Source organism: Hevea brasiliensis, chromosome 13 (genome assembly GCF_030052815.1).
Source record: "Hevea brasiliensis isolate MT/VB/25A 57/8 chromosome 13, ASM3005281v1, whole genome shotgun sequence".
NCBI lineage: Eukaryota > Viridiplantae > Streptophyta > Magnoliopsida > Malpighiales > Euphorbiaceae > Hevea > Hevea brasiliensis.
In genome coordinates, this window is record NC_079505.1 from 81,697,236 (window position 1) to 81,722,182 (window position 24,947).

Here is a 24,947-nt window from a genome sequence, read left to right on the forward strand (position 1 = left end):
TAATATTAATATATCCCATCAAACTGGAGTTAAAAAGTGCAAACTGAAAAAAGAGAACCCATTGTTTAGAAATTGAGGTCACTGTCAATAGACAACAACAGACAACTTCTTCTTCTTCCACTTTGAGAGATTCTTTCTTCGGTACCACTCTGAAGCTGTGCCTGTCTAGACAAAGAGCCATTTGACAAGACATCAATTACTTGGGACTGTTATAGCAGCATATTTGTTGAATCGCAACTAGGTTTACAGTACAATTCTATTTGATGTGAACCAATAAACAAAATTTCCATTTATCAGAATGATTCATCAAAGAAGACAGCCTTTGGACTTTCTCAGCTAGCAACTTCAAGAATCAAGAGAACTTCCGTTTAGTTATCAGTCTACATTTTTTGGAAGGTAAGGTCCACTGGTTTTTAAGTTTTTACAAGACCTAAACTCTTAATTTTTTTCCCCAAATAACAGAATAACCAAAATCAATTTACATGGAAGAAATAATAAATTATAGCTAAACTACAATTCTTTTCATCACCTGAGCTCTTTCTACTGTCAAATCTAGACTTTGTCTAGTGTATTTAAATCAAAGTGGAAAGCAGAAGAGCCTATCTACCTAACATCGTCTCCCACTGATTCATTCAGCAATTTGGTGAACTACTGAGCTGATATCCAACTTAGCAAGTCGCAATGACTGTTTCATCTTCCACCCAGTGGAAACAGCAGAAGATACAACAGAAGAAGACCAATTCGTGGTGAACCTTGTTTAAATGAAATAAGGAGAGAATTTCCATGCCTGGAAAAGTGGATGAATTGATTTTGTATATCAAACCTAAACTGTGCTTGTCAGAAGCTCCGTTCTCGTTTCAGAATCGGAATTCTCATGTTGACTACTCTTGACATTGCTTGTTGATGTTCTTGTTCTAGGGAGAGAAAGAGGGGAGTTACTTAAAACAATAAATTGATCTTTTCTGTTTTCATCTGAAATTGAATCTGTGCCTGAAAGAATGCGCTTTAGATGGGACCGCTGGCAGGTAATCCGACCTTTATTCCATACAGGGAAAGAAAATGACGATGAAACATTATCCTGCAGAAAGGAATAAATTGCCTTAACAATGGGAAGTTCTTGTGAAACAGAGCTTTTCTCCATCCGCCCCCGTCTGCTCACAAGGAAAGAAATGTTGCCATTAGTGAGAGAATAGAGGTTTAAACAATCCAATAGACAGGTCGATATCCATTAGATACACAAAACACAAAAAGAAAATCAAACCCAAATTACACAACACAGGCCATTCTTTCTTCCCAGCAACTTTCCACTATCTCGCTGTGCTTATAGTCTGCAGCTTGTTACCAACAGAACATCCTCTTTTAATAGCACTGTAATAACACTAATAATACCTCCGAGATGCACAACAGCAGTTTGACTAATAGTTGGTCTTCACATTAGCCACAAACAAGTTTACTTGTACTCAAATCTCAAATTATTCTTAACCATGTTTTTATCCAAACAGATATGAACTATATATTCCCAACTGAGTTCACTTATTTATTAAATATTTCCACAAAACAAACTTAGAAACATGGATATTGATCCAAGAGGCTTAATAATCCAACAGCCAAACATAACTATCACATGCATATGTATACACATAGATCAGATATGTTGTACATTATAGACATTCAATAAAGTTCAGTCACAAGTGATAGACCGCTAAATGCACCATTGAGTAGCATCATTTTATCAAAGTTGAGGGTTTTACAAGAAGAAGAGAAGGGTGATAAGAATAATGGGTTGGCCTTGTTACTTACAGCATCAAATAAAATAGTTTAAACTAGTAGGTGGAGTCTCCTAAATGCCATATAAAACCATATTGAACCAAATCAACACATCTCCCTCACAAACAGGATCAATTGAATCAGACAGACACAACATAATTGACATAATTGAGAAGGAACAACAATGCACATTACAATATGGCTTTCTCTAATACCACTTAAAGGCACCCAACTCAAACATTTAAACTAGTAGGATAAAGGCTATAAGCCCAACTCAAACATTTAAACTAGTAGGATAAAGGCTATAAGACCATGTAGGGCCATCCTAAACTTTATACTTGACCAACATGGGATTGCTTAATAGAGAGAATTGAAGAAATCAAGATATTATGTGACGCTCCAAATAAAGCTATATGGTAAGAAAAGGTTACATGGCTGACAGTAATTTGGAATCAAGGCTTTAATGAGCTGACTTCAAATTGGTGTTGCCAATACGAGTCCAGTTCTCCCCATCTCTTACAAAATTAAAACAAGAAATGTACAGAGGAGAAATGACTTACACTGCAACAACTGATGCTACATGAGGAAGATCTACCCCCTCCAAGAACATCTTGTACATATTATTGAGCCAAACAGATATTGCTGTGCATGCACTGCCTTCCCACATCCTAAAAAAGTCATCCGTAACATAACAAAATTGAGCAGATAAAATCTAAGGAAGAAAAACAAATTGGAAGAAAAACAAATTGGAAAAAAAGATAAATCTCATAATACCTGTGCACATCCACAGACCATACAAGTTTGCTTTTACGAAAGAGTTCAGGGAAAAGCCCTCGTTTGGTTGCTTCCCCGAGCACTCTGGCAGCCCGTTTTTTCTGACCCAGCCACCAAAGTGCTTCCAAAAGTGTGTTATAAAACCTCATTCCCAGACCACAACCTTCAGAGTTCAGTTTGTCAAAGACATACTCAACCATTTGCCAGTTAGAGTCATCATCATAATCTCCTTTGATCATCTGCCCAATCACTTGATGAATGTTTGATGCCCTATTTGTGACCATCTCATCAAGCACCCCATAGGCATCACTCCATCTGTAGAAAAGGAGCTTAATGTGTTAGAATGAATTGGTACCCTTACGTTGCAGTTATAAAATTCCACAAACTAATGCCCATAGGTCAATGAAGTTTTTATTTTGGCATGCCACAACATCTGCATCAATGTTTCACTTTTGAACATCTAACTTTTACGTAAAATTACAGTTATGCAGTGACTGGTCAGAAGTATACCATTACAATAGTTAGTAAGCACCAGAAAAGCACAGCATCATAAGAAAAAGTATCAGTGAAATTGCCATTAAAACCCCATATTCAGTCTCACACTCTCACTAAAAGCTTTTCCTCTTTGGGGTCTCTTATGGATACAAAACAAAAAGGAAAGATGCATGAACCACCAAGTTTTTATCTCCAATCCTCATAATTTAGTGTTATAACTTAGATACAAAAACATGTATCTTGCTCAGTTTGACATGAAATAGCGGCACAGCACCAAGAGAATCTCAATTCATGCCATATATCTCTGACCTTATATTATTCAAAAAAATTTCAAGGCCAGTTAATCTTTCATGTTTTCACCATAAATTTTTTGAGTTTTTTTTTCCCTTCATGAAGTAATTGTACATGAATGTGCATTTACACATCAATAAGGCTCATAACTTCTCAAATCTGAACTAAAACAACTATTTTTCCAGTAGTCCCAAAAAGTGCACAGTTTGTTCAGAAGATCTTTCCAAATTTTGAAGTTTGAACTAACAAAAAAAGCTTGCACCATTAAAAGCAAATATCAAGAAAGCTTATGAACATGCAACTTTAGGTATTGAAGAAATGAATTATGAAGAGAATGATGGCACTGATTGAATGGGAATGAAAAATATAAAGCAGAATTGATGCTGGGGTCATTGTTAAGATTGCAGAAACCATCTCATGCATTTCCACCTCCATTGTAAAGTTTTGATGCAAAAAGGAAGCATAAATTGTTCAAGTCATCATGAAAGAATTCCCATTATACTACGTGTACATACTTAATAACCTCAACTAAACTATAGTTTCCCTTATGATGTGCCACTTTTACAGTCTAGCAACCCAGCTAAGATAGACTCTAATAGCTGATGTTTTCTTTCAATTCTGGTATATCCCTAATGCTAAGTTTGGATGACAATCAATGTAAGACTAACATAGCCACAGTCCTGAACAGATTTCAATGAGAAAACAACTGTAAGCAGAAAAAGTAACCCAAACCTGTTATTCTTAGCATAAACAGCCAGCATCATGCAGTAGCACATAACACTGGGCAATATTCCTAAAGCTCTAATTTCCCGGAATTGCTCCTCACTCTCATCAACAAGACCTGCAGTGCAGTAGACACTCAAACCTGCCTCAAGGGTCCACTCATCAGGCTCAAATCTTGCTTTTTCCATATCAACATAAGCCTTGAGAGCTTCTTCAAACTGGCTTCCTTGTCTATAACCTTCAATCAAACCATTGAAAGAATCCCTATCCTGTGCAACCCCAGATTCACCCATTTTCCACAAAATTGCTTCAGATTCCTTGTAAAGTCCGCCTCTTGCAAACATATAAATTAATGAATTATAAGTCTCAACAGTTGGCTTGCTTCCCATTTCATTCATTGTATTAAACATAACAAGAGCCTCCTCATACAATGCAGCCTGTCCATATGCTTCAATAACGCTGGTATATGCCTTTGAGCTTGGCACTATCCCCTTCTCATCCATATGAAGTAAAATTTTCTTAGCATCTTCATGTAGCCCTCCTTTACCACAAGCATATATCAACCCCTCATAAGTTCCCATATTTGGCTCTACATTCTCCTCCACCATATCATGAAACAAGGTTACTACCTCCTTAAAATACCCACCCTCACCAAACACCTCTATAAGTATATTATATGTTGCCACATCAGGCTCCGTGTTACTAACTTTCATCTCCAAGAAAAGCTCCCTAACATCATCATATCTCCCATGTCTCCCATACAAATTCAACAACGTACTATAGGTCACTGCATTTGGAACACACCCGGCCTCTTGCATCTGCCTAAACACCCCCATTGCATACTTAATGTTCCCTTTGCTTGCATATGCCCCTAACAACACATTATATGACGAAATTTCGGGTAAATTGCCACTAGATTCCATTTCTTTAAGTAATTCACTAACCTTCTCTAACTTATTCAATTTCCCAAATGTTTCAACGAGATTACGGTAAGTTGTTATATCAGGCACCATTCCTCCTTCATTCATTGTACGAAAAACCATCTCAGCCTCATCCCCTAAACCCCTATTAGCACAAGCACAAAGCAAAGTATTATAAGTAACAATATCAGGCTGTACCCCTTCATGCCTCATTTCGGCAAATAAACTTAACAGACCCTCCCAATCTAACCCACCTCTGGCGCAAGAATTTATCACAGTATTATAAGTAAGGATACTCGGGGGAACCTTTTCTTTCTTCATTCTCTCTAGAAGCTCAAGCGAGACCTCGTACTGGCCGTGACGCCCGAAAGAGTTTATCAAAGCCGTGTAGGAGAAGACACTACGCGGTACGCCGTGGGTCGGCATTTCTTCGAAAATCTCGGCGCACTTTTCGAGGAGGCCTTCGCGGCCTAATAGACTAATCATGATCGTGTATATGTGTTCGTTGGGCTTGCACCAAATCTGGCGCTGCATATACTTGAAAAGGCGAAGCGATCTCTGCCAGTCCCCGCGCTGGGCGAATTCCTTGAAGACCAAAGCGAAGTCGTTTAGGGAGAGCTTGTTCTTAAATACTTCAAGGCAACGTGCGATGCTACCACGGGGAGGGAGGCTGCTGAGCTTGTTGATTAGGGTTTCAACGTCGTAGCTGTACTTGCCTTTCTCGACGACGACGGATGGAGTGCCGAGGACGAGTTCTTTCGGTTTGGCCCGGGCTTTTCCGGCGCCAGAGTAGGTTCTCCTTTCGCCAGAGACTGAGATGAGTCGACGATGGACTGGGAAACCGGAGAAAGAGAAACAGGGAGGTTTAGACTTGGGTTTAAGGAGTCCTGTGGAGATGGGCGAAGGATTGGGAATGCAAAGAGAGGGCAAGTTGGTCATTTTGGTAATTTGGATAGCATGAGCTGTTCAGAGACAGTTATGGATTGCTTGGGAGCTCGCTAAGATAGATAAAGCAAATTTTCTCAGGAAAACTGAAGTTAGGATAGAAATTTGAGTAGAATATTCTCGGGAAATTGAGCTTCACAGCTGGGAGAGGGAGAGAGTGGGAGCTTTGAACTAGCTTGAAGAAAGACACGTGGACCTTTTGAGGATAAACAATAAACAGCCGGTTAGGCGGGTTACCCTTACTGGTCGTTATGGGTTTAAACCACAATCTTAAATTATAAATTATATTTTTTAAGGAGGACAATAATAATTATAATGAGAAGGAATATTAATGCAAACTTATTATAAAGATAAAGTAACTCTTTAAAACTGTAAAATTATAAACACAAATCACAATGGGACAATAAATAATAAACATTAATGAAAAATGGAAATTTTATAGTAAACTCATAATAATGAACAAGAATCATTTGTTGAATTGCATCCTTAACTCCTCAAATATATAATCTCAGTATCATTTTTTTTTTTTTGCAGAGAAAAAAAGATTGGGCTACAAGGACAAACTAATGATAACAATACCTAAGATGGAGTGGAACATTACTTCTTCCAAATACGTGTGACATGACTAGATTATAGGCGGGCAAATAAAGGAGAGGATTTAAATTATTGTTCATATTTTGAGATTAGATATTTCAGTTATATATAAGATTTGAGTAAATATTTTTTTTAAGTTAATAATATTTTTTTTAAATAAAATTTTGAAGTATAATTAAATCTGATTTATTATTTATGCATGATATCAAAGCCTACCTTAATTTGAGATAATGTATTTAAGCTATATATAATATTTGAGCAAATCTCTTCTTCTTGAACTAGCTATTAAGGTGAAATTAAATCTGATCTATTGTTTTAAAAGATTATTTTTTAATATATTTCTTTTATATTTGTTTTGGATATGAGAATGATGCTTAGTTTATATATGATATTGAAAAAAAAAATTATAATATATCATATTTTTTTAATTCAAATATAATGGCTTTTCAAATTTTAATTACTTATTTTTTGTTGAATTCCTAAATTATTAAATAAATTTAAACAGTAAGCCCCTAAAATTTATTCGTGTATGGGACAACTTTCATAAAATACATATATATCTTGAATTTGTCTATAATCTATATGTGCGAACGTTGGGCGAAATTTTGAATAGACTAGCGATCTTTATAATTTTACAATATTTTATTTATAATAAATATTAATTAATATAAACTAAATATTAAAAAATAAATCCTAATAAAATCATGTTTTATATATATTAAGACATTTTATAGGTCCTAAAATTTTCTTGTCAACTAGATATTGTAAATCTATTAAAATATCTTTATAAATTTATATTATTTATAAAAAATAGTAATTCATATATATTGCATATTAAAAAAGAAATTCTAATGAAATTATAAAAAGTCCTAGGAATAATATTTTCTTCATAATTTTTATTTTTTTATAATTTTACTTTTTTAATGTCTGAGTCTTGCTCTTACGACTAAATCAAAATTAAATTTATTAAAGTATTTATTTATATTTATAATATATATAAAAATATGAATAATGAAGCGAACTTCAAGCATATAAAAATACCATTAATTATTTATATTATTAAAAAATTAAATGATATCTAAAATATAGAATTTTAATTCAAATATATTTTATAATAAATAGATTATCAAGATTTCAATATAGTGCTAAACTGTAGAAAAATAATACATCATTATTAATTCAAATGCTTTATGATTTTTTTAATTTTTTATTTATTAATGATATCTTATTAGAATGAATATATAAAGGAATAATGAGTGAGATAGAAGTGAAAGTGAAACAAATAGATAAAGATAAAAGAGAGAAGAGAGGGGTATGATATATATGTTATTTTCATTTTCTTTTTAATATTAACATCAGGTTATAATAAAAAAAATTTCATAGAAATATGCTAAAAGGACTTTATTGTTTATAAATCAATCTAGAGAGTTTTATATTATAAAATAAATTTTACAAACAACGCCATCTTAAGAGCTAAAATTAAAGGGTGAATAATGAAATTAAAAAAAAAAATTATAAACTCACTGAATTCCTAATGCAAGTAAAATAATATAATTTATATATTTTATAATGATGTATTCATGCATTACATTAATATTTTTGTATGCGAAACTCAAATTTAATCCTTTCATTTTAATTATTAGTTTGTCATGGTGTTAATAATATTGTTTCACTCATCTTTATTATACGTTAACTATACAAATATATATTTCAATAAAATTATAATAAAAATATGTAGTTAACACTAAATATATTAATATATATATATAAATTTGAATTAATATTTACATAATATATAATTATCAAAAAATAAAATAAAAATATTTTATTTTTTAAAAATTTTATTTTAAAATTTTACTGTATCTAACTACAACTAATAAAATAATAGATATAAAAATATTTCAACTATTTATATATTACATTGCACTAATAAAAAATCTAATATTTTAATCTAAATAATTAAATTAATGTGTATAATAATTATTAATATTATATATATAAAAATAAAATAATTATCACCGATCACCAAGCACCATTGGATTAGCTTTCGATGGCAATCGTAACAAATGTCTGCGAAATTTATTTTTGTTTGGTACGACAAAACTAGGTGAACCAAAAGGAATAAAATTTCCTACCTTAGTTTATAATTATATTATAATCACAACTACAAAAATTAACAAAAGGAAAAAAAACAAATGATTGGACAGAGGACACGACGTGATTGGACCTCTCCGTTATGTCGTTTTGCGCTCTGCAACTATTTTCCGTAAGATAAAATGATAATTACGCGATGACATCGAATGTGGAGTTTGTAAATTATATAAAAATAAAAGATTTATTAAAATTATCCTAATTTTAATAAATTTAATAAATTTATTAAAATTATAGATTTATTTTTTTTAATTTATATATATTCTATTTATTAGTTAAAAAAAAAGACATTTAAGTAAAAATAAAAAAAACGAATAATTTTGATGTAATTCTAATTGAAATTCAAAATAAATTAGATGTGTCCAATATTATTCTTTTAAATTTCATATTAAATATAAATAAATATATAAAAATTATTATAATTTTAATAATAATTCATTTCCACCACTAACTAACTATGTTTTTGTGTGTTGTAACAACTGCCGATCACCAGATTAATCCTTTCATACACTGCCCTGCTCCTCTGCTCCTTTCCCCACCGTGGGGCCGCTATCTCCACCGCAGAAACTGTTACACCCCACGCTTCCGAAATCCCAATTGCAAGCTTTCCCATCAAATCCCGGGCAAACCACGACACGCGTTTCGGCACGTGTTGAAAAACGCGTACGCGAATTGCCCATCCACGTCACCTCCGAGTAAAACTATGTGGGCCCCGCTTTCCTGGCCCGCGCCCCCGTAAGAAAACGAGAGCAAGAAAATCAAAAAGCGGGACCGGAGCGACGGTTTTCTTATTTGAGAATGTGACAATATCGTAATTAAAGAAACTACCGGGGCAATTGAGTAATAACGAGTTGTGGACAGGTCTTTCTGTTCCTAACGGACAGCCGCTTGCGAAGTAAGGGAAATAAATAAACACATAAAAAAAAAAAAAAAGAAGAAAACCTCCCTCCGCTTTTCCTCTTTAACAACTTTGTTCTTAACCAGAACTAACTAACACTTCTCTTCATTCTCGGTCCCCCATGGCCGATTCCGAGGTAAAATTACGTCACTGCCCTCCCCATCTATCTCGCCCCACTGTGACCTCCAACTGCTTTATGTTTGAATTTGGAAGGAATTTTGATGGTTCCATGTTGAATGGGGTTAGCGATTTTGTTTCGTTTTCTTTTACTTGATTTTTTTTCGGTTTTCGTTTTGTTTTTGTTCAGAAATTGATGGCGTTAAAGAAGGCCTACGCCGATATAATACTGAATACGGCGAAGGAGGCGGCGGCGAGGATAATGGTGTCCGAGAGGAAAGCGCAGCGGTATCAACGTGAGCTGTTTGCCGCGAAAGACGAGTCGCTTCGTATGCTTCTTAGGCTCAAACAGATGCTGGATTCTAAGGTAAAACTTTTTTTTTTTCCTCATTTTGCCTTTTTGGTGGTAGTGGTGGTGGTTGTAGTTTGGGCGATTGCCCGTGATTATGGTCTTGTGTGAATTGCTGTTTAGTGGTTTGGATTTGGACATTAATTGATTTTATTTGGTACTGTTTAATTACGATTTCTGTATGGATTGGTTGAGCACCTCTTGTGGTTGATCACGCATTGTAATGTCAGAATCCTTCATATATTTATTGGCATTTCCTTATATGGTTTGCAGGTTTGGTTCCGTTGATGTTATTGAATTTTTTGTGGTGTCCTTCCTATTACTCTTAACATGTATTGGAATTAAAGAATAATATTTACAAATTTATTGCCGAATCAGACAAACTAATATAAATAAGAACTGGGGTTGTGTTGAAATTAATGTTTTTGGACTCCACATTCTTTGTTATTGTTCATGGAATTCTGCTTATTAAAGTTTCATGGCATTTGTTTGTTTGAATTATTTATGATTGTTCCTTAATTTTCACTAACTTGTGTTGATCATCATTGCATTGATACTTGTTGCTGTTAACTCAGATAAATGGTCTTGTGCCAGAATATTTTGTGTGTTGCAGCACTAAACATGCTAGTCATTTTTTGAAGTACAAGAGATTTTATACCGTGCATTGCTTATCCATGATTGATATAATGTGTATTGATTTCCATTCTGTGGAATCTCAAAAGCATACAGTGTTTTTTTTCCCTGAATGTGTCAAGATAAACTTGATGTTTATGTCAATATGGAACTATAGTTCTTGATTTTCAAAACCAGGTGCAAAAGCGCAATGCTGGAATATATGTAAAGTTTTTGAAAACTGTTCTTAATTCTGTTTCTGAGATTTTTTTCACTAACATTGAACTTAGTGTTTATTATAATGGTGTTTCACTAATGAAGGTGTTTTATCTTTTAACAATGCAAATGCCTAGTGAAGTTCATTGTTAGTTGTGTTCCAATTACTCGCTCAAGTAGTGTTCTGATTATTCACTCAAGTGCTAAAGATGTGGGCAGGGTCAGGATTGAGATCCTAGTTTCCAAACTCGACAGTTGACATAGAAATTTCATTCATTGTAACTGGGTTCTCATCGATTCATGAAGAATTTTTATGGAAGTATGAACTTGAACTCCACCAACTAATTCTGGTTATAATTTGACAGCTCTAAAAGAAATCATTATTAAAAACAGGATCTTTTCCCGAGTGTTGATATGATACTGAGGTATACATTCTGTAGTTGAACATAGAGAACAGTTAATATGTGCAGTTAGGAAATTCACAGTGCTCAGAAAGCTTTAACCCTTTCAGATAGTTTGTAGATTAATTTGTTGGCTCGGTTACAACCAGACGTCATGTCTTTAGATTTTATATATTGCTATTTTCATCAAAATATTAGTTATCCTACTAGAAATTAGTGGTGAACTTTTTAACATCAATTTGACGTAGCAGGCACCAAGGATATGGATCAACTCTTATAGAGTTGTTTAGATCTGACAAATTTAGTTAGTTAAGCAAAATTATGTCTTTTCTTTGATTCTTTCAACCTCCTTTGCTCACTCTATGTTGATGTACTTATTGATTTATTTTTATTTTTGACACAACTAGTTTAAAAAACTCCCACATTGACCAATTCTTTATATTTCTAGGTTAGTGAAGCAGAAATGGCATCCTTGAGTCAACAGAGAAGGATTGAAGAGCTGGAAGCACAACTTGGGGAAGCTGAGGATATAGTAAAAGACCTTAGAGCAGAGTTGAGAGAACTACAGGATGAATTGGAAAAGGTGACAAACAGACAGATGCAGCCTTTGGGTAAACAAAATTCAGAGGGTGAAAACGGTACTCAGGTAACTGCGTTTGAGGATAATAGGCTTAGTACTTCTGGCTCAGCTATATCTGCTATACCTGTCTTACAGTGTGATCCAGTTATAAGTGTTGAGATGAAGAATTCAACTTTGAATGGGACATGTGATGGCAATAAGTGTTACAGTGAAAATGATTGTCATAGAAACAATTGCTTTCTTTGCAATCCCGATTTTGCCTCTATAGTGATGAGAAGCAAAGAGCCTGAGCTGTATAGAAATGGATGCACACAGAGAATTCGTGCTTTTGAGAGGTACCTTTTAGGTGGAAATCCGCCACTTTCTGGGCAAGCTGATGGTGTGAAGAATCAGATATTTATCAGAGGAGATGAAGTAGATAAGGATATATGTAAACAACTCACTGCCAAGGTTGACAATATTTGTGATTTAGAGAAAGGTCCAGATGAAGTCAAGGATATTGAAGAAGGTAGTAGGATTAGGAAAAGACTAAGAAAAAGAAAACTGAGAAAAAGAAAACTCTCTCGTTTTGGGCAAGCTGAAAATGTAAAGAATCAGATATTTATCAGGGAAGAAGATAAACATTTATGTAAGAACCTAACTGCCATGGCTGATAATGGTTGTGATATAGAGAAAAGTCCAGATATAGCCAAGGATGATGGAGGTGGTATTCCTAGAAGACTAAGAAGAAAAAGATATAGGAAACGTAGAGAATATAAGATTTTTCCTCATCGGGCTGTGGATGACAATGTTGAAACCAGGGAAGATTCTAGGACAATTGATAATATATCTCAGAAGGATCCTGTGCCCCTTGTTGCCCCAAAATCACCTTCAAGTACAAATGAAATGATCACGCACTCAGGATCTGTAGAAGTTACCAAAAGTGAATCAGAGTTTGACAGGACTTGTTCATTCCAGACAACAAACAGCAATAAGTTGTCAATAGATCAATTGGAGTTGACTGGACAAGACACTGGATCTGCAGAGAATCTAGAGTTTCCACCTACCAAAACTGATTTTGAGATTGCCAGCGTGTTGCTGTCAAGCTCAAATTCAAAAGAGCCAGATGTGACTGAAGCTGTTCCTACTCAATCAATGAATAATAAGTTTCTCAAGTACACATTCCAAAGGAAAAGGAAGCGGGAATCTACAAGCAGCCCAGATGGTGATTCCTCTCTCAACAATAGCAGTTTGAAGAAAAAGATGGGGGAGAAACAAAGTGGTTCTGTGGAGTTACTCAATTCGGGCTTGATAGCTGAGTCATCTAGAGACAATAGGAGGATGGCTCAGGTTGCTCGTCAGGTTGGTTAATGTTTAGGCTTGCCTGTCTGAGTGTTTACAATTTCTATGGTTTCTCGTCTCTGCTTCTTTGTTTTCCTTTATGCTTATCTTATAATTTTGTATGGATATTGTCTCTAAAACTGATGAAATTTTAGATTCAATTCAATTGATATCACTGCATGTTAGGGCCCAAGTGGAACAATAACATAAAACCCAGTTCTGAACTAGGATAATTATACCTGTGCTCCAGCACAGGATGAACTTTTACGAAGTTGCTTGCTTAGTCAATTAGTGGTGTCATATGTTTGGACAACAGTGAACTAGTCATGGAAGACTTCTAGACACACTCCACTTTCCTCGCGGTATACCCCAACAGAAGCAACCTGGTAATTGAAAGATTTTGAAGATCTTAGACGATCTAAAATTTTCTAAGAACAATAAGGTTTCTTGCACCATCAAATATCATGGGATCTCCACAATATAGATTTTCTAATGTTTTTTTCTTTAAATTTAGGTATGTAAAAACTATCCTTACAGGCATCATCATGGGTCCTTGCATTTCTGTAGAACTTTTACAAATACAGAATTAGTTACAGCTCAGGTTTAATTAGAGCACAACAATGCTTTTGCAACATAAGACAGGAATAATTAGTTGCATATTATGTAAACCATATGAAACATTATAACTATGTTGTTTGGATCTTTCCCATTAAATATTTATTCATATTGCCTTATAAACTAACTCTTCTTTTATTGTGTGCTGCTGATGTTGTTAAGATTGATCTCCATGTTTAATACTGTTGCCATGACGAGATATGTGTGTGCTCGCACATGAGCACATGTAAGCTCATCATTGTTTGTGAGTCACCAACTTCCACACCTATTACTATATAACCTTCAGCTTTAACTTTCTACTCTGAAGTCTATTCTAATTGTCATAGTATTCTCCAAAAACTGTTTGTTTTATCTTTCTAAATTCAGTTGTTTGTTCATGTTTGAAAGTATCCTTCTGTCCTTTATTGCCAAAAGATTCTGTGGCGAGTAACTTTCTTTATTGTTAGTCTTTTGTTACCAGTTGTGTTTGGGTTAATGCTGTTGCTCTAATAATCATGTTAATCATTGTTTCTGTACTAATGATGCAGAACAGCCTGCAGGTGTAAAGAGCTGAGGCTGAAATTTTAGTTTTTGTTGTGGGCAGAAATTTAGTTGGAAAGTTAACGTTTAGAAGAGTATAGGTTTTGGGGAGGTGGGATTAGTACAGAAAGCAGGGTTTTTAGGGCTATTTGCAGGACAGAATTAGGTAAAGTGAACAATAGAATAGTTTAGGCTTCATTGCTAAACATCAGAATTGTATCGCACAACTCAAGAAGCAAAACTGCAGCAATTCTCATTGATCATAACCGAGGAAGAACATTATAAACATGGGTATTTATAGATACAAAAGGTTGATCCTTATCCTTTAAGGCTTTGGACTCCAAAAAGAAAACTTAAGTAATCTAAAAAGTAATTCTTAACCAACAATGATTCTAAATAAACACTCCTATAGAAACGCTACTCTAGAAATCTAGAACTTCCCATAGAATCTGAAATTATAAAAATATCATTGTCTTCTAGAAAGTCAAAATCCTGCAAATTTCGTGGGCATGGAATAACAAAACAAGACTAGTGGATCACTAATTAAGTTCCCAACAATGCTCCTTGTCATCAAAGGGCCAAACAAGTGCTTGGGCACTAAAATTAGCTTTGGAACACCTTTTGTACATATGTTGCCATCGTACTCCATCATTTCTTCGGCTTGGAAAGGCTCAACCCTGTCGAGTTAAAAGCATGGAATCTGTCATAGTGATCGGGATCAAGCTGTTGAAGTTCCTCCAGTGATCCAAGTACAATCTGATTGTGGACGACTTACCCATTTGATTGGGAATTTTTGGTAGCCACTGCCTCTACTAGAAACCACTTGATTGTCTACAATATCTTCAACCTCCTCTTTCCGATGTGGTGCTAATAGGAGTCTAGTAGTAACTTCATCACTGTGTGTATCTCCATCATATTCACGATACAAAGATATTCAATATTGAAGATATTGCTTATTCCTATGTCATCAAACAAGTCAAGAGCATAGCTATTTGAACTAATTCTCTACAAAATCTCGTAAGGACCAGTATTCCTTGAATGAAGCTTCTTATTAGCACCTATCAAAAATCGTTCAGGCTTTACATGGACCATAACGATGTCACCTTGATATTTAACAGATTTGCACCTAAGGTCTGCAGTCACCTTGTAACCTGCATTACTGGAGCCAATTCTTATTCGAATTTCATCATTTATGTCACACATATGCTTGCCAAAAGTGTCTGCATCAACACTTGGACGAGCATCAATGGGTAATGGAATCAAATCAATGGGTTTCTTAGGACGTTTGCCCGTAACCATCTCAGAAGCGCTGTGTTCAGTGCCATGATTGACAAAACTATTGTTGGCAAATTCGGCCATAGGAAGAATCTGATCCCAACTACCAACATGATCACCAACACAACAACACAGAACGTCACCCAAACTTCGATTAAAAACCTCAATGTGTCCATCTGTTTTTGTGTGAAATGATGAAGAAATTTCAACTTTGTGTTCAGCATTCTCCACAAAGACCGCTAGAAATTGCTCATAAACTTTCAAGTCACAATCTGAAACAATTGTTAGGCGTAGACCATGAATTAACAACTTCATTAAAGAAAAGTTTAGTTACATGGAGAGCACCTGCTGTTTTAGAATAAGGAATAAAATGAGCCATCTTTGAGAATCAATCAATTACCAGAAAAATAGAATTATGACCTCTCGTAGTCTTTGGCAATCCAAGCACAAAATCCATACTCAAATCTTTCCAAGTCGAATGTGGAGCTAGTGGTATATATAACCCTGTATTTTTTCTTGTTGCCCTTGTACATTTGACAAGTTCGGCAACAAGCACTAACCCCAACAACATATATCTTTAAGCTTGGCCATACATTTTACGAGTTCGGCAACAAGCAATAACCCCAACAACATTTATCTTCAAGCTTGGCCAATAAAATCGATCCTCCACCACAGCAATGTTCTTGTCCCTCTAAAATGACCTGCTGACGCTCCAGAATGCAAGTCTTGAATCACCTCTTCATGTAGGGAAGTATTAGGCAAACATAAGCAAGTTCCCTTGAAGAGATACCCATCATGCAAAGAAAAGGTAGGGTAATCAGCATGTTGTCTAGCCATTAAATCTGCAAAAATGATGCTGAAACTCCTTGGAGCTACGAGTTGCATCCAAATTCGTTGTTGAAGCTATCTTTCTAGATGGAATTGGAACCCCAATTTTTTTGATGGTTGGTTCAAATGCCTCCATGCCAAGGGCCATTTGAAATGCATGTTTGCCACTATAGATGGGTTGTCTGAACATTTCTTTCTTAATACCAGCTCTTAAACCAGCCTTGAATCTGGCTAATACCTTTGAACATCTTCCACAACTTCACTTTTGATCGTCAATTAATCAAACTGGTGCATGTATTCAGCCACAAACATGCTGCCCTGTTTCAAAGTATAAACCTCTCAGCATTTTTTCCAAGAAGTATATGGCATATATTTTTCTTGTACTTAAGCTTTCATCTCTTGCCATGTGTTAGTTTATGGTTGCCTCAATCTTGCCATGTCTTGCTCAACACCATACCACTATATTTTAGCTAACCCAACAAGCTGCATCTTGACAACCGTCACTCTAGGATCGTCTCCCATGCTATACCAATCAAAATAAGATTCAATAAAATGGAGCCAATCACAAAACAATATTGGATCAACCCACCTTCAAAATTTGAAACTTCAACTTTGACTTTCTTGGTAATATTTCCGGTTGTTTCTTGTTCCCCATTGGGTAAAGGTGCAGCTTGAAGATTTTGTTCATCTCTTGAGTGCTGTTTGGGGGAGGGTTTGACTACTAGATGCTGCAGTTTTGTTTCCTTGCCAATAGTAATATAATACATAATCCTAAGCAACTCATCCACCTTAGCTTCCATCGAGTTCAGTCTCACCTTTTTTTCTTCATGTTCTTCACCTAACGAGTTGAATTCTTGTTGAAAAGAATCAAACTTTGAATTAATTTAATTCGGCATTCATCACCTTAGTGGAAAAGAAAAGGCATAAACTACTAGGATCTTGAACTCTGATACCAAATTTATGCAGGATAGCCTGCAGGTCTAAGAGTCAAGGCTGAAATTTGAGGTTTTGTGAAGTCTAAATTGGGCAAGAATTCATGAACTCATGTGACTATCAACCTGCAGCAAATTTTGTGCTGATCGTCTTGTGCAGTGCTAATGTGACAGCAAAAGTTGTTATGAAACTTGATTGTTCTTTGGCAGTAAGCTTCCTTCACTGTAAAAGCAAAAGTTGAAGGAGATGGAAGAGACAGTAGGGTTTGGGGAAGTAGAGTTTATGATTTTGGGAACTATCAACCATGTTGCATCCTCATATCAAAGCATGCATGTGAGACTAGAGGGAACTTGTTTGATGAGATCAAATCCCATGCTGAGCATATAGCATTCAGTTTTGTTATTCATTGTTCTGTTATAAGTAGCATCATAGAATATGATGCTTGCAGCCTCATGGCAATGCATGTTTAGTTAACTTCTTGTAAATTTTCTATTGTGCAGCTTATATCTTTGTCTGAAAAGAAATGGCTGTAGAGATGCATTCAAATCATGCTGATGTTGAACTTGGACAATGAATCCAAACCTTGTCATCTGCAATGTAGTTCCAAAGATGGTGTTTCATCAAGGAACTCCGATGAAAATGGCGGCTACATATTCAAGGAAGAGCAATGGATTCTTTAGCTTAATTAATGTGTGGGCATTGTTATGATATCCATCTAGTTTTCTGCATTGTTGTATTTCTATAATCTTTATATATTGAGGGTATCAAGGCTTTCAACTATTGTGGTCGATTTTACTTAAATAACAATCGGAATTTTTACTGATTATGCAAGGATACCAATTATAAATTTATAATGCATCTTTCTTTGGTAGCCAGGTGGTCTTAAGTATTTACTGTAGGCAGGTTTTTGATATAAAGAACATCTATGAGATGCGCAATTTACTGGGCAATGATTTGAACTTGATCAATTCACATTTGAAGCATTGATTCCTTGGAATCCTAGGTTTGAAGCTGATCCATTTATTGTTCGTCCCTGCCTAGTGCTTTTCTTTGTTTTTGCTAAGAAAATTATTTATGAATTTTAAGAAAATTCATGGTGCAAATTTGTAAGATACATGCTCTAAGTGAGATTGTTCAAGCCCAGAGGGTAGGGGTGAGCATTCAATTTAAATCGAATAGAATCAAACTAAATTAAATTATGAAAATTAAATTATATATTTTAGAAATCGAATCAAATCAAAATGGATGAAAAATCGAATCAAACTAAACTTCTCTATTTCGGTTTGGTTCAAACTGATCGGTTTTGATTTTTGATTGATTTTTTAATTTAGACTTGATTTTTCAGTTATTTGGTCTAATTTTAATTTTGGTTTGAACCTAATAACTATTAATCGATAAAATTAAACAACTCAACTCAACTCAACTCAACTCAACTAAGCCTTTATCCCAAAAAATTTGGGGTCGGCTATATGGATTCGCCTTTTCCACTCTAAACGATTTTGGGTTAAATCCTCAGAAATGTGTAATACTTCTAAGTCATGTTGTACTACTCTCCTCCAAGTCAATTTAGGTCTACCCCTTTTTTTCTTTCTATCCTCTAACCTAATGTGCTCTACTTGTCTAACATGACCAAACTACCTTAATCTCCCTTCTCTCAACTTATCTTCAATTGGCACCACTCCTACCTTTTCTCTAATACTTTCATTACGGACTTTATCTAGTCTAGTATGGCCACTCATCCACCTTAACATTCTCATCTCTGCAACTCTTATCTTAGATGCATACGACTCTTAACACTCACTAACATAAAATTTTCCTTTTAATTTATTGGGAATCTTACGATCACATAAAACTCTCCACTTCAACCATCCCGCTTTAATCCTATGACTAACATCCTCTTCACATCCCCATCTACTTGAAGGTGAGCCTAGATATTTAAAGTGATTACTTTGGCCATTCAAACTAACTCCTTCCCTATCACCGTTTGGCCTTGAACTTGCAATGCATGTATTCTTGCTCTACTTAACTTAAAACCCTTTGACTCTAGAGTACTTCTCCAAAGTTCTAGCTTCCTATTGATTCCTTCTCGTGTCTCATCTATCAACAATATCATCCGCAAACATCATGCACCAAGGAATACTCTCTTGTATATGTTTTTCATCTAAAACTAATGTAAAAGGTAAGGGCTTATGGTGATCCTTGGTGTAATCCAATTGAGATCGGAAAATCTCTTGTGTCCCCTTCCACAATAGTAGTTGCTCCTTCATACATATCTTTCAATACTTATATGTACCTAATAGATACCCTCTTTTGTTCTAACACATTCCATAAGACTTCTCTTGGAACACTATCATAAGCCTTCTCCAAATCAATAAAAACCATGTGTAGATCTATCTGCACCTCTCTATATTCTCCATCAAGCTTCTAATGAGAAAGATCGCTTCCATAGTTGAACATGAAACCAAATTGATTGAGAGAGATAGAAGTATCATGGCGTAGTCGATGCTCCACAACTATCTCCCACAACTTCATAGTATGGCTTATGAGTTTAATTCCCGATAGTTTGAGCAACTTTATTTTTAAAAATATGTACTAAAATACTCTTCCTCCATTCATCATTTTCTTTGAGTTTAGAATCTTATTAAATAATTTAGTTAACCATGCCACTCCCATATCTCCCAAATACTTCCACACTTCAATTGGTATTTCATCTTTACCCACTTTCATTCTCTTAAGTGCTTCCTTTACTTCTAAAGATCTAATCCTTCTAGTATAATTTACATTCTTTTCTATTGTTCTATAATCTATATTCACGTTATTTCCATTTTGACTATTATTAAAGAGATCATTAAAATAATTTCTCCATCTTTCTTTAATGTCCTCATCTTTCACCAACACTTTTCCTTCTTTATCCTTAATGTACCTAACTTGATTGAGATCTTGACATTTCCTTTCTCTACTCCTTGCTAATCTATAAATATCTTTCTCCTCTTCTTTAGTTCCAAGTTTCTCATATAACTTTTCAAATGCTCTTGCTTGACTATTTTTGCCTCTTTCTTTGCTATCTTGTATTGTTCATATGCCTAATTATTATCACATTTAGGTAATTTCTTATACCATTCCCTTTTTCTATTAACTGAATTTTGTACTTCCTCATTCCACCACCATCTCTCTTTTGAGGGTGGTCCATGTCCTTTAGAGTCTCCAAGTACTTTTCTAGCTACTTCTCTAATCTTTGATGCCATATCCACATATCATTGGCCTCCATATCTAGCCTCCATACAGCTCATTTGTGAACGTCACTTGCTTTCCTCCTTTGAACTCCCACCATTTTGTTCGAGCTACACTATTTCTTCTGACCTTACTTGAATTGTTCCTAAACTTGACATCTAAGACCACCAACCGATGTTGACTTGTTAAAGTCTCTCATAGAATGACCTTGTAATCCTTGCATAGAGCTCTATTTGTCTTCATGGTTAAGAGGAAGTCGATTTGGCTTTTATGTTGCCCACTTTTGAAAGTCACTAAATGTGACTGTCTTTTTATAAAGTAGGTATTTGCTAGTATTAGGTCGTATGCCATAGCAAAATCCAGGATGCTTTTTCCCTCCTCATTTTGACTACCAAAACCAAAACCTCCATGAACATTCTCATAACCTTGTCTATCACTTCCTACATGTCCATTCAAATCTCCACCAATGAAAACATTCTCTTCAATCAGTATGCTTTGCATTAAATCATCCATATCTTCCCAAAACCTTTGTTTACTCTCACTGTCTAGTCCTATTTGTGGGGCATAAGCACTAATTATATTTATTGTTTCTCCTTCTAGTACTAACTTTACTAGTATAATTCTATCTCCTACTCTTTCTTTCAATGTATGATTATACGTTCTTGTTTCTCTCATTTAAACCACAATTTGTACTGAATTACCCACTTCCTTACTTTTCTCTCCTACCCATTTAGTCTCCTGAATGCAAGCAATATTCACCTTTCTCCTTTCCAAGGTATCCACAAGCTCCATTAATTTTCCTGTAAGTGATCTAACATTCCAAGTACCAACCCTGATCCTCCTCCTATCCTGCTCCTTCCTAATTGGTCTCCTTCTATGATATCTTCTATTGTTTTCTATGTCTATCTTATGTTATGTTCCACTATTTATTCTACTATATGGACTAACTTCTTTACCCCATGATGTGGGAACCCTTGCTCACTTAACACCACACTACACCCTTGCATATTTATCACTACACCTCCAATGTGCGCGTCGTTAGTAGAGGAACGTTTATATCTTTTGAATCCATATCATAGGGTGTGACGAAATTTTTACGCTGGTTGTCACCTACCGCAACCCTCCTCCTTTATCCGGGCTTGGGATCGGCTAAGCACAAACTACTTAGGCGGAGTTAATCGATAAAATTAAACAAGTTATATAAAAAAAATTAAATATAATTTATAAATTTTTCATAAAAATAAATCAATTTAAAAATCAATTCGATTCGATTTGGTTCGATTTGAATATATAAAATTACTATTCGGTTCGGTTTGGTTTAACTGATTTTTTTCTTTTAAAATCGAATTGAACTGAAATAATCAAAATTTTTATAATATAAAATCGAACCGATTAAATTTTAAAATCAAATCGATCGAACCGTTTCAATTTGGTTTGATTTTTTAGTTGAATCGAAATCTACTCACCCCTACCAAAGGGGCTATATTATTATACTCTCTCCATCTCATCAGAAAAAAAAAAAGGAAAAACTTTTGCACATATTTGTAACAACTCAAGAAAAAAAAAAAAGAGAATTGGGAGGTGACAGTGGCTTGTAACAGTAGGCTATACCCACTGTCAACTGCTGCTACTGCAACAGTTAAAAAAAAAAAAAATTCTCTCTCTCTCTCCCCCTACCTTTCTTCCACCACCACCACCACTCTCCCTCTCATCTCTCTCCCTCTCTCCCTTTTCTTGTTCTAGAGACCTCTCCCACCGGTTGGCGATACCCTAGGCGACACCAGTAACCACCGGCAACCTCCAGCCGAAATCCGACGAGCCTCCAGCGGCAGCAACAGTGGCGGCAAGGTAGGAGAGAGAAAAATGGGTCCCAAAACTTTGAACGCTTGTATCCGGCGATCCCGACGTCCGATTGGAGTGATTCCAGCAACTATGGACTCCTCATAGTGAGCTCTTTCAGATGAGACCAGTCTCGCCGGATTTGGTGGTCGTTTCGAGCGCCGATGAGGAGAGAGAAAATTGATTTTTTTTTTTTATACTTTCCGACGAGATTTTCGATAATCCGACCATTGGATCGACGATCCAAGACCACCATGGACTCCGGAGGAGGAGAGGAATATTTTGGTGTAATCAGTTCCGGTAGATGTCGCAGGCGATCGGCGGCCGGCCACCGTGCGCGGTGGTTCCGACGGTGGCTTCGGTGAGCTTTGGGGATAATTTAACTTCTAGAGGTTTCCTCATAAATTTTTGAAATTTTTGAGACACATATAAGTTTCGATAAGATTATTTTCATTATTTCTCAGTCTGTGGAGCATAAATGCAGTCTTTCTTAAATAGGAAAAATTGGAGAAAAATTCTAAGAAAAATATATGATGAAAGTAAATTATTTGGAGATATTCTATGGTGTTTGTTGAATTTTTGAGTGATTGTAGAATATTTTTAAAAAATATAGATGAATTTTAGTTAGATTTATAGCATATGGGCATATAAGATTATATGAGATTATGATATTTAAATTTTATATGATTGGTTGAAACTTGAGAATAGAGGTTTAAATATGTGAATATTCTTTTTTTCTTTTACTATAACTTTTTATTAAAAATAAAAGAAAAAAAATTTTATTTTTTGTTTGAGTAGATTTTTTTTTTTAAAAAATTAAATATACTAAACTAATTTTTTTTTTTTTTTTTTTTTTATTATCTGATTGGGCCTAGGAGGGGCCATATAATGTTGATGAGATGTGATTGTGGAAATTGAGAATTTAGAAATATTATTTGAATCTTTTTGCAGGTTGGGTAGGTCCTAGGTATAAGTGAAACTCTGTCGAATTTTCGGCATAAATTATAATTGCCTCTTTAAATTTATTTTTATTTGAATTGGCACTAATAAATTCACAATAAAATTACGTAGGTGATCATAGTCAACCATCTTCCTTCACCCAACCTCTACTGTCGTCTCTGGTGTATTGTGAGTAAAATATTAATTTTAATTATAATTTCGATATTATTATATGTTCAAGCATGCCCATGCATCACTTATAAATATGTATTTATGTAGTTAAACACTAGGCACATTTTATATTGTATTCATAATTGATGAAGTGCCATGAATATTGTTTGTGGTAATTTGGAGCAGTGTACGTGCATTAGCGTGCGTGTGGTATGGTATTGGATATGGCCAGGACTGGTAGATATAGCTTGAGAGACACTCGCTGGGACCCGGTCCTTTATGGATAAGTCAGGGTAGACACGGCTTGAGAGACACTCGCTGGGACCTCACATTTGGTTTATTAAGCAAAAGTCCAGCTTGAGAGACACTCGTTGGCAAAGGTTGGATTAAGAGAGCTGTACAGGGGGATCAACTCCCATATATGTACTGCTTGAACAGTATTGGGTGTGTGAGTGTTCCAAATTGCTTTTTTCCTGTTATGATGTGATTTGTATGAAATTTATGATGATGTTGCATTCTATTCCTTATGATGCATTAGCTTTAGATAGCTATAGAAATTGTGGTTAAAATTAGTATTTTACTCTCTGAGTCGAATGCTCACTCCTGTTTACCTATTTTTCTAGGCTACAGGAGGAGTTCTTTTACAGAGCAACCTGCTTTCTTCCTTGCAGGTTTAACGTCGGTTATTTAATTATTTTATTATTTTTCTAAATTTGAAATCTAAAACTCTGCATGTGTTAGTAATAGTATGGACCTTGTTAGAAATCGTGTTAATTTAAATTCTTAAGATTAATAAATAAAGATTTGTATGATACTTAAACAATTTGTAAATAATGTAACTGGGTTGAGCTGGGCTCCCCTAATTTGAGTTTTTGATAATTATTGGGTTAAGTTGGCCTAAAATAAAATTATAATATTTAAATTTAAATTATTTTTATATGCATGTTGGGCCTAAATTATAGGCCTGGTCATGGGTTTAGGAACAGTAAAGCTTACTACGGGCCTTAGGGGCTTTATGCCGGCCCAGGTCCTAGTGTTGGTCCGGCCCAGGTCCTAGTGTCGGTCCGGCCTATGGGATCGGGTCATGAAAAATGTGGTATCAGAGTTTAGGCTTTAGATTCATAGGAAATAATGTAATTGGGAGTATAAAAAGGAGTCTTGTTAGGAGGTTACAAGCGGAGTATAAGATTCTATTTCGCCTTTTTTGGTAATTTTTTGTTTCTAGAGCATTATATCTTAGGAAATATAAGAGTGTCTTAGTTAGTGTCTTGATTTTCGTAGAGTACATAGAAATGAGAAATAGAGTTAGCAGACAGATTGAGGTCTGCCATTGAAATACGTTCTCTAAGAAATACTATATTTCTATCAGTATGGGTCCAAGTGTTGTGCCTATCTGGTGCTAGGCACAAGTACATAAATATGAGTTTTGATAGTATAATTGCCC

The 24,947-nt window shown here is 35.0% G+C and overlaps 2 protein-coding genes across 3 annotated transcripts; one reads left to right on the top strand and one right to left on the bottom strand.

Annotated features, from left to right (window-relative positions):
- Positions 1-344: 344 nt before the first annotated feature.
- Positions 345-6,117, bottom strand: LOC110654362 (pentatricopeptide repeat-containing protein At1g74850, chloroplastic). 2 transcript variants are annotated; one of them, XM_058132490.1, is made up of 4 exons: positions 4,060-6,117; positions 2,542-2,856; positions 2,328-2,435; positions 345-1,078 (listed from the first exon to the last, which is right to left on the bottom strand). In XM_058132490.1, the coding sequence occupies exons 1-4, from the start codon at positions 5,907-5,909 to the stop codon at positions 1,006-1,008; spliced, it is 2,346 nt and encodes a 781-aa protein (XP_057988473.1). In that variant the 5' UTR covers positions 5,910-6,117; the 3' UTR covers positions 345-1,005. The 2 variants fall into 2 exon arrangements, with proteins under 2 accessions (XP_057988473.1, XP_021666016.2); XM_021810324.2 differs by having other exon boundaries at positions 345-1,151; positions 4,060-6,114.
- A 3,420-nt stretch (positions 6,118-9,537) lies between these two features.
- On the top strand, positions 9,538-18,198 carry LOC110654363 (uncharacterized). Its single transcript, XM_021810325.2, has 4 exons — positions 9,538-9,694; positions 9,866-10,042; positions 11,702-13,174; positions 17,824-18,198. The coding sequence occupies exons 1-4, from the start codon at positions 9,680-9,682 to the stop codon at positions 17,854-17,856; spliced, it is 1,698 nt and encodes a 565-aa protein (XP_021666017.2). The 5' UTR covers positions 9,538-9,679; the 3' UTR covers positions 17,857-18,198.
- The last annotated feature ends 6,749 nt before the right edge of the window (positions 18,199-24,947 follow it).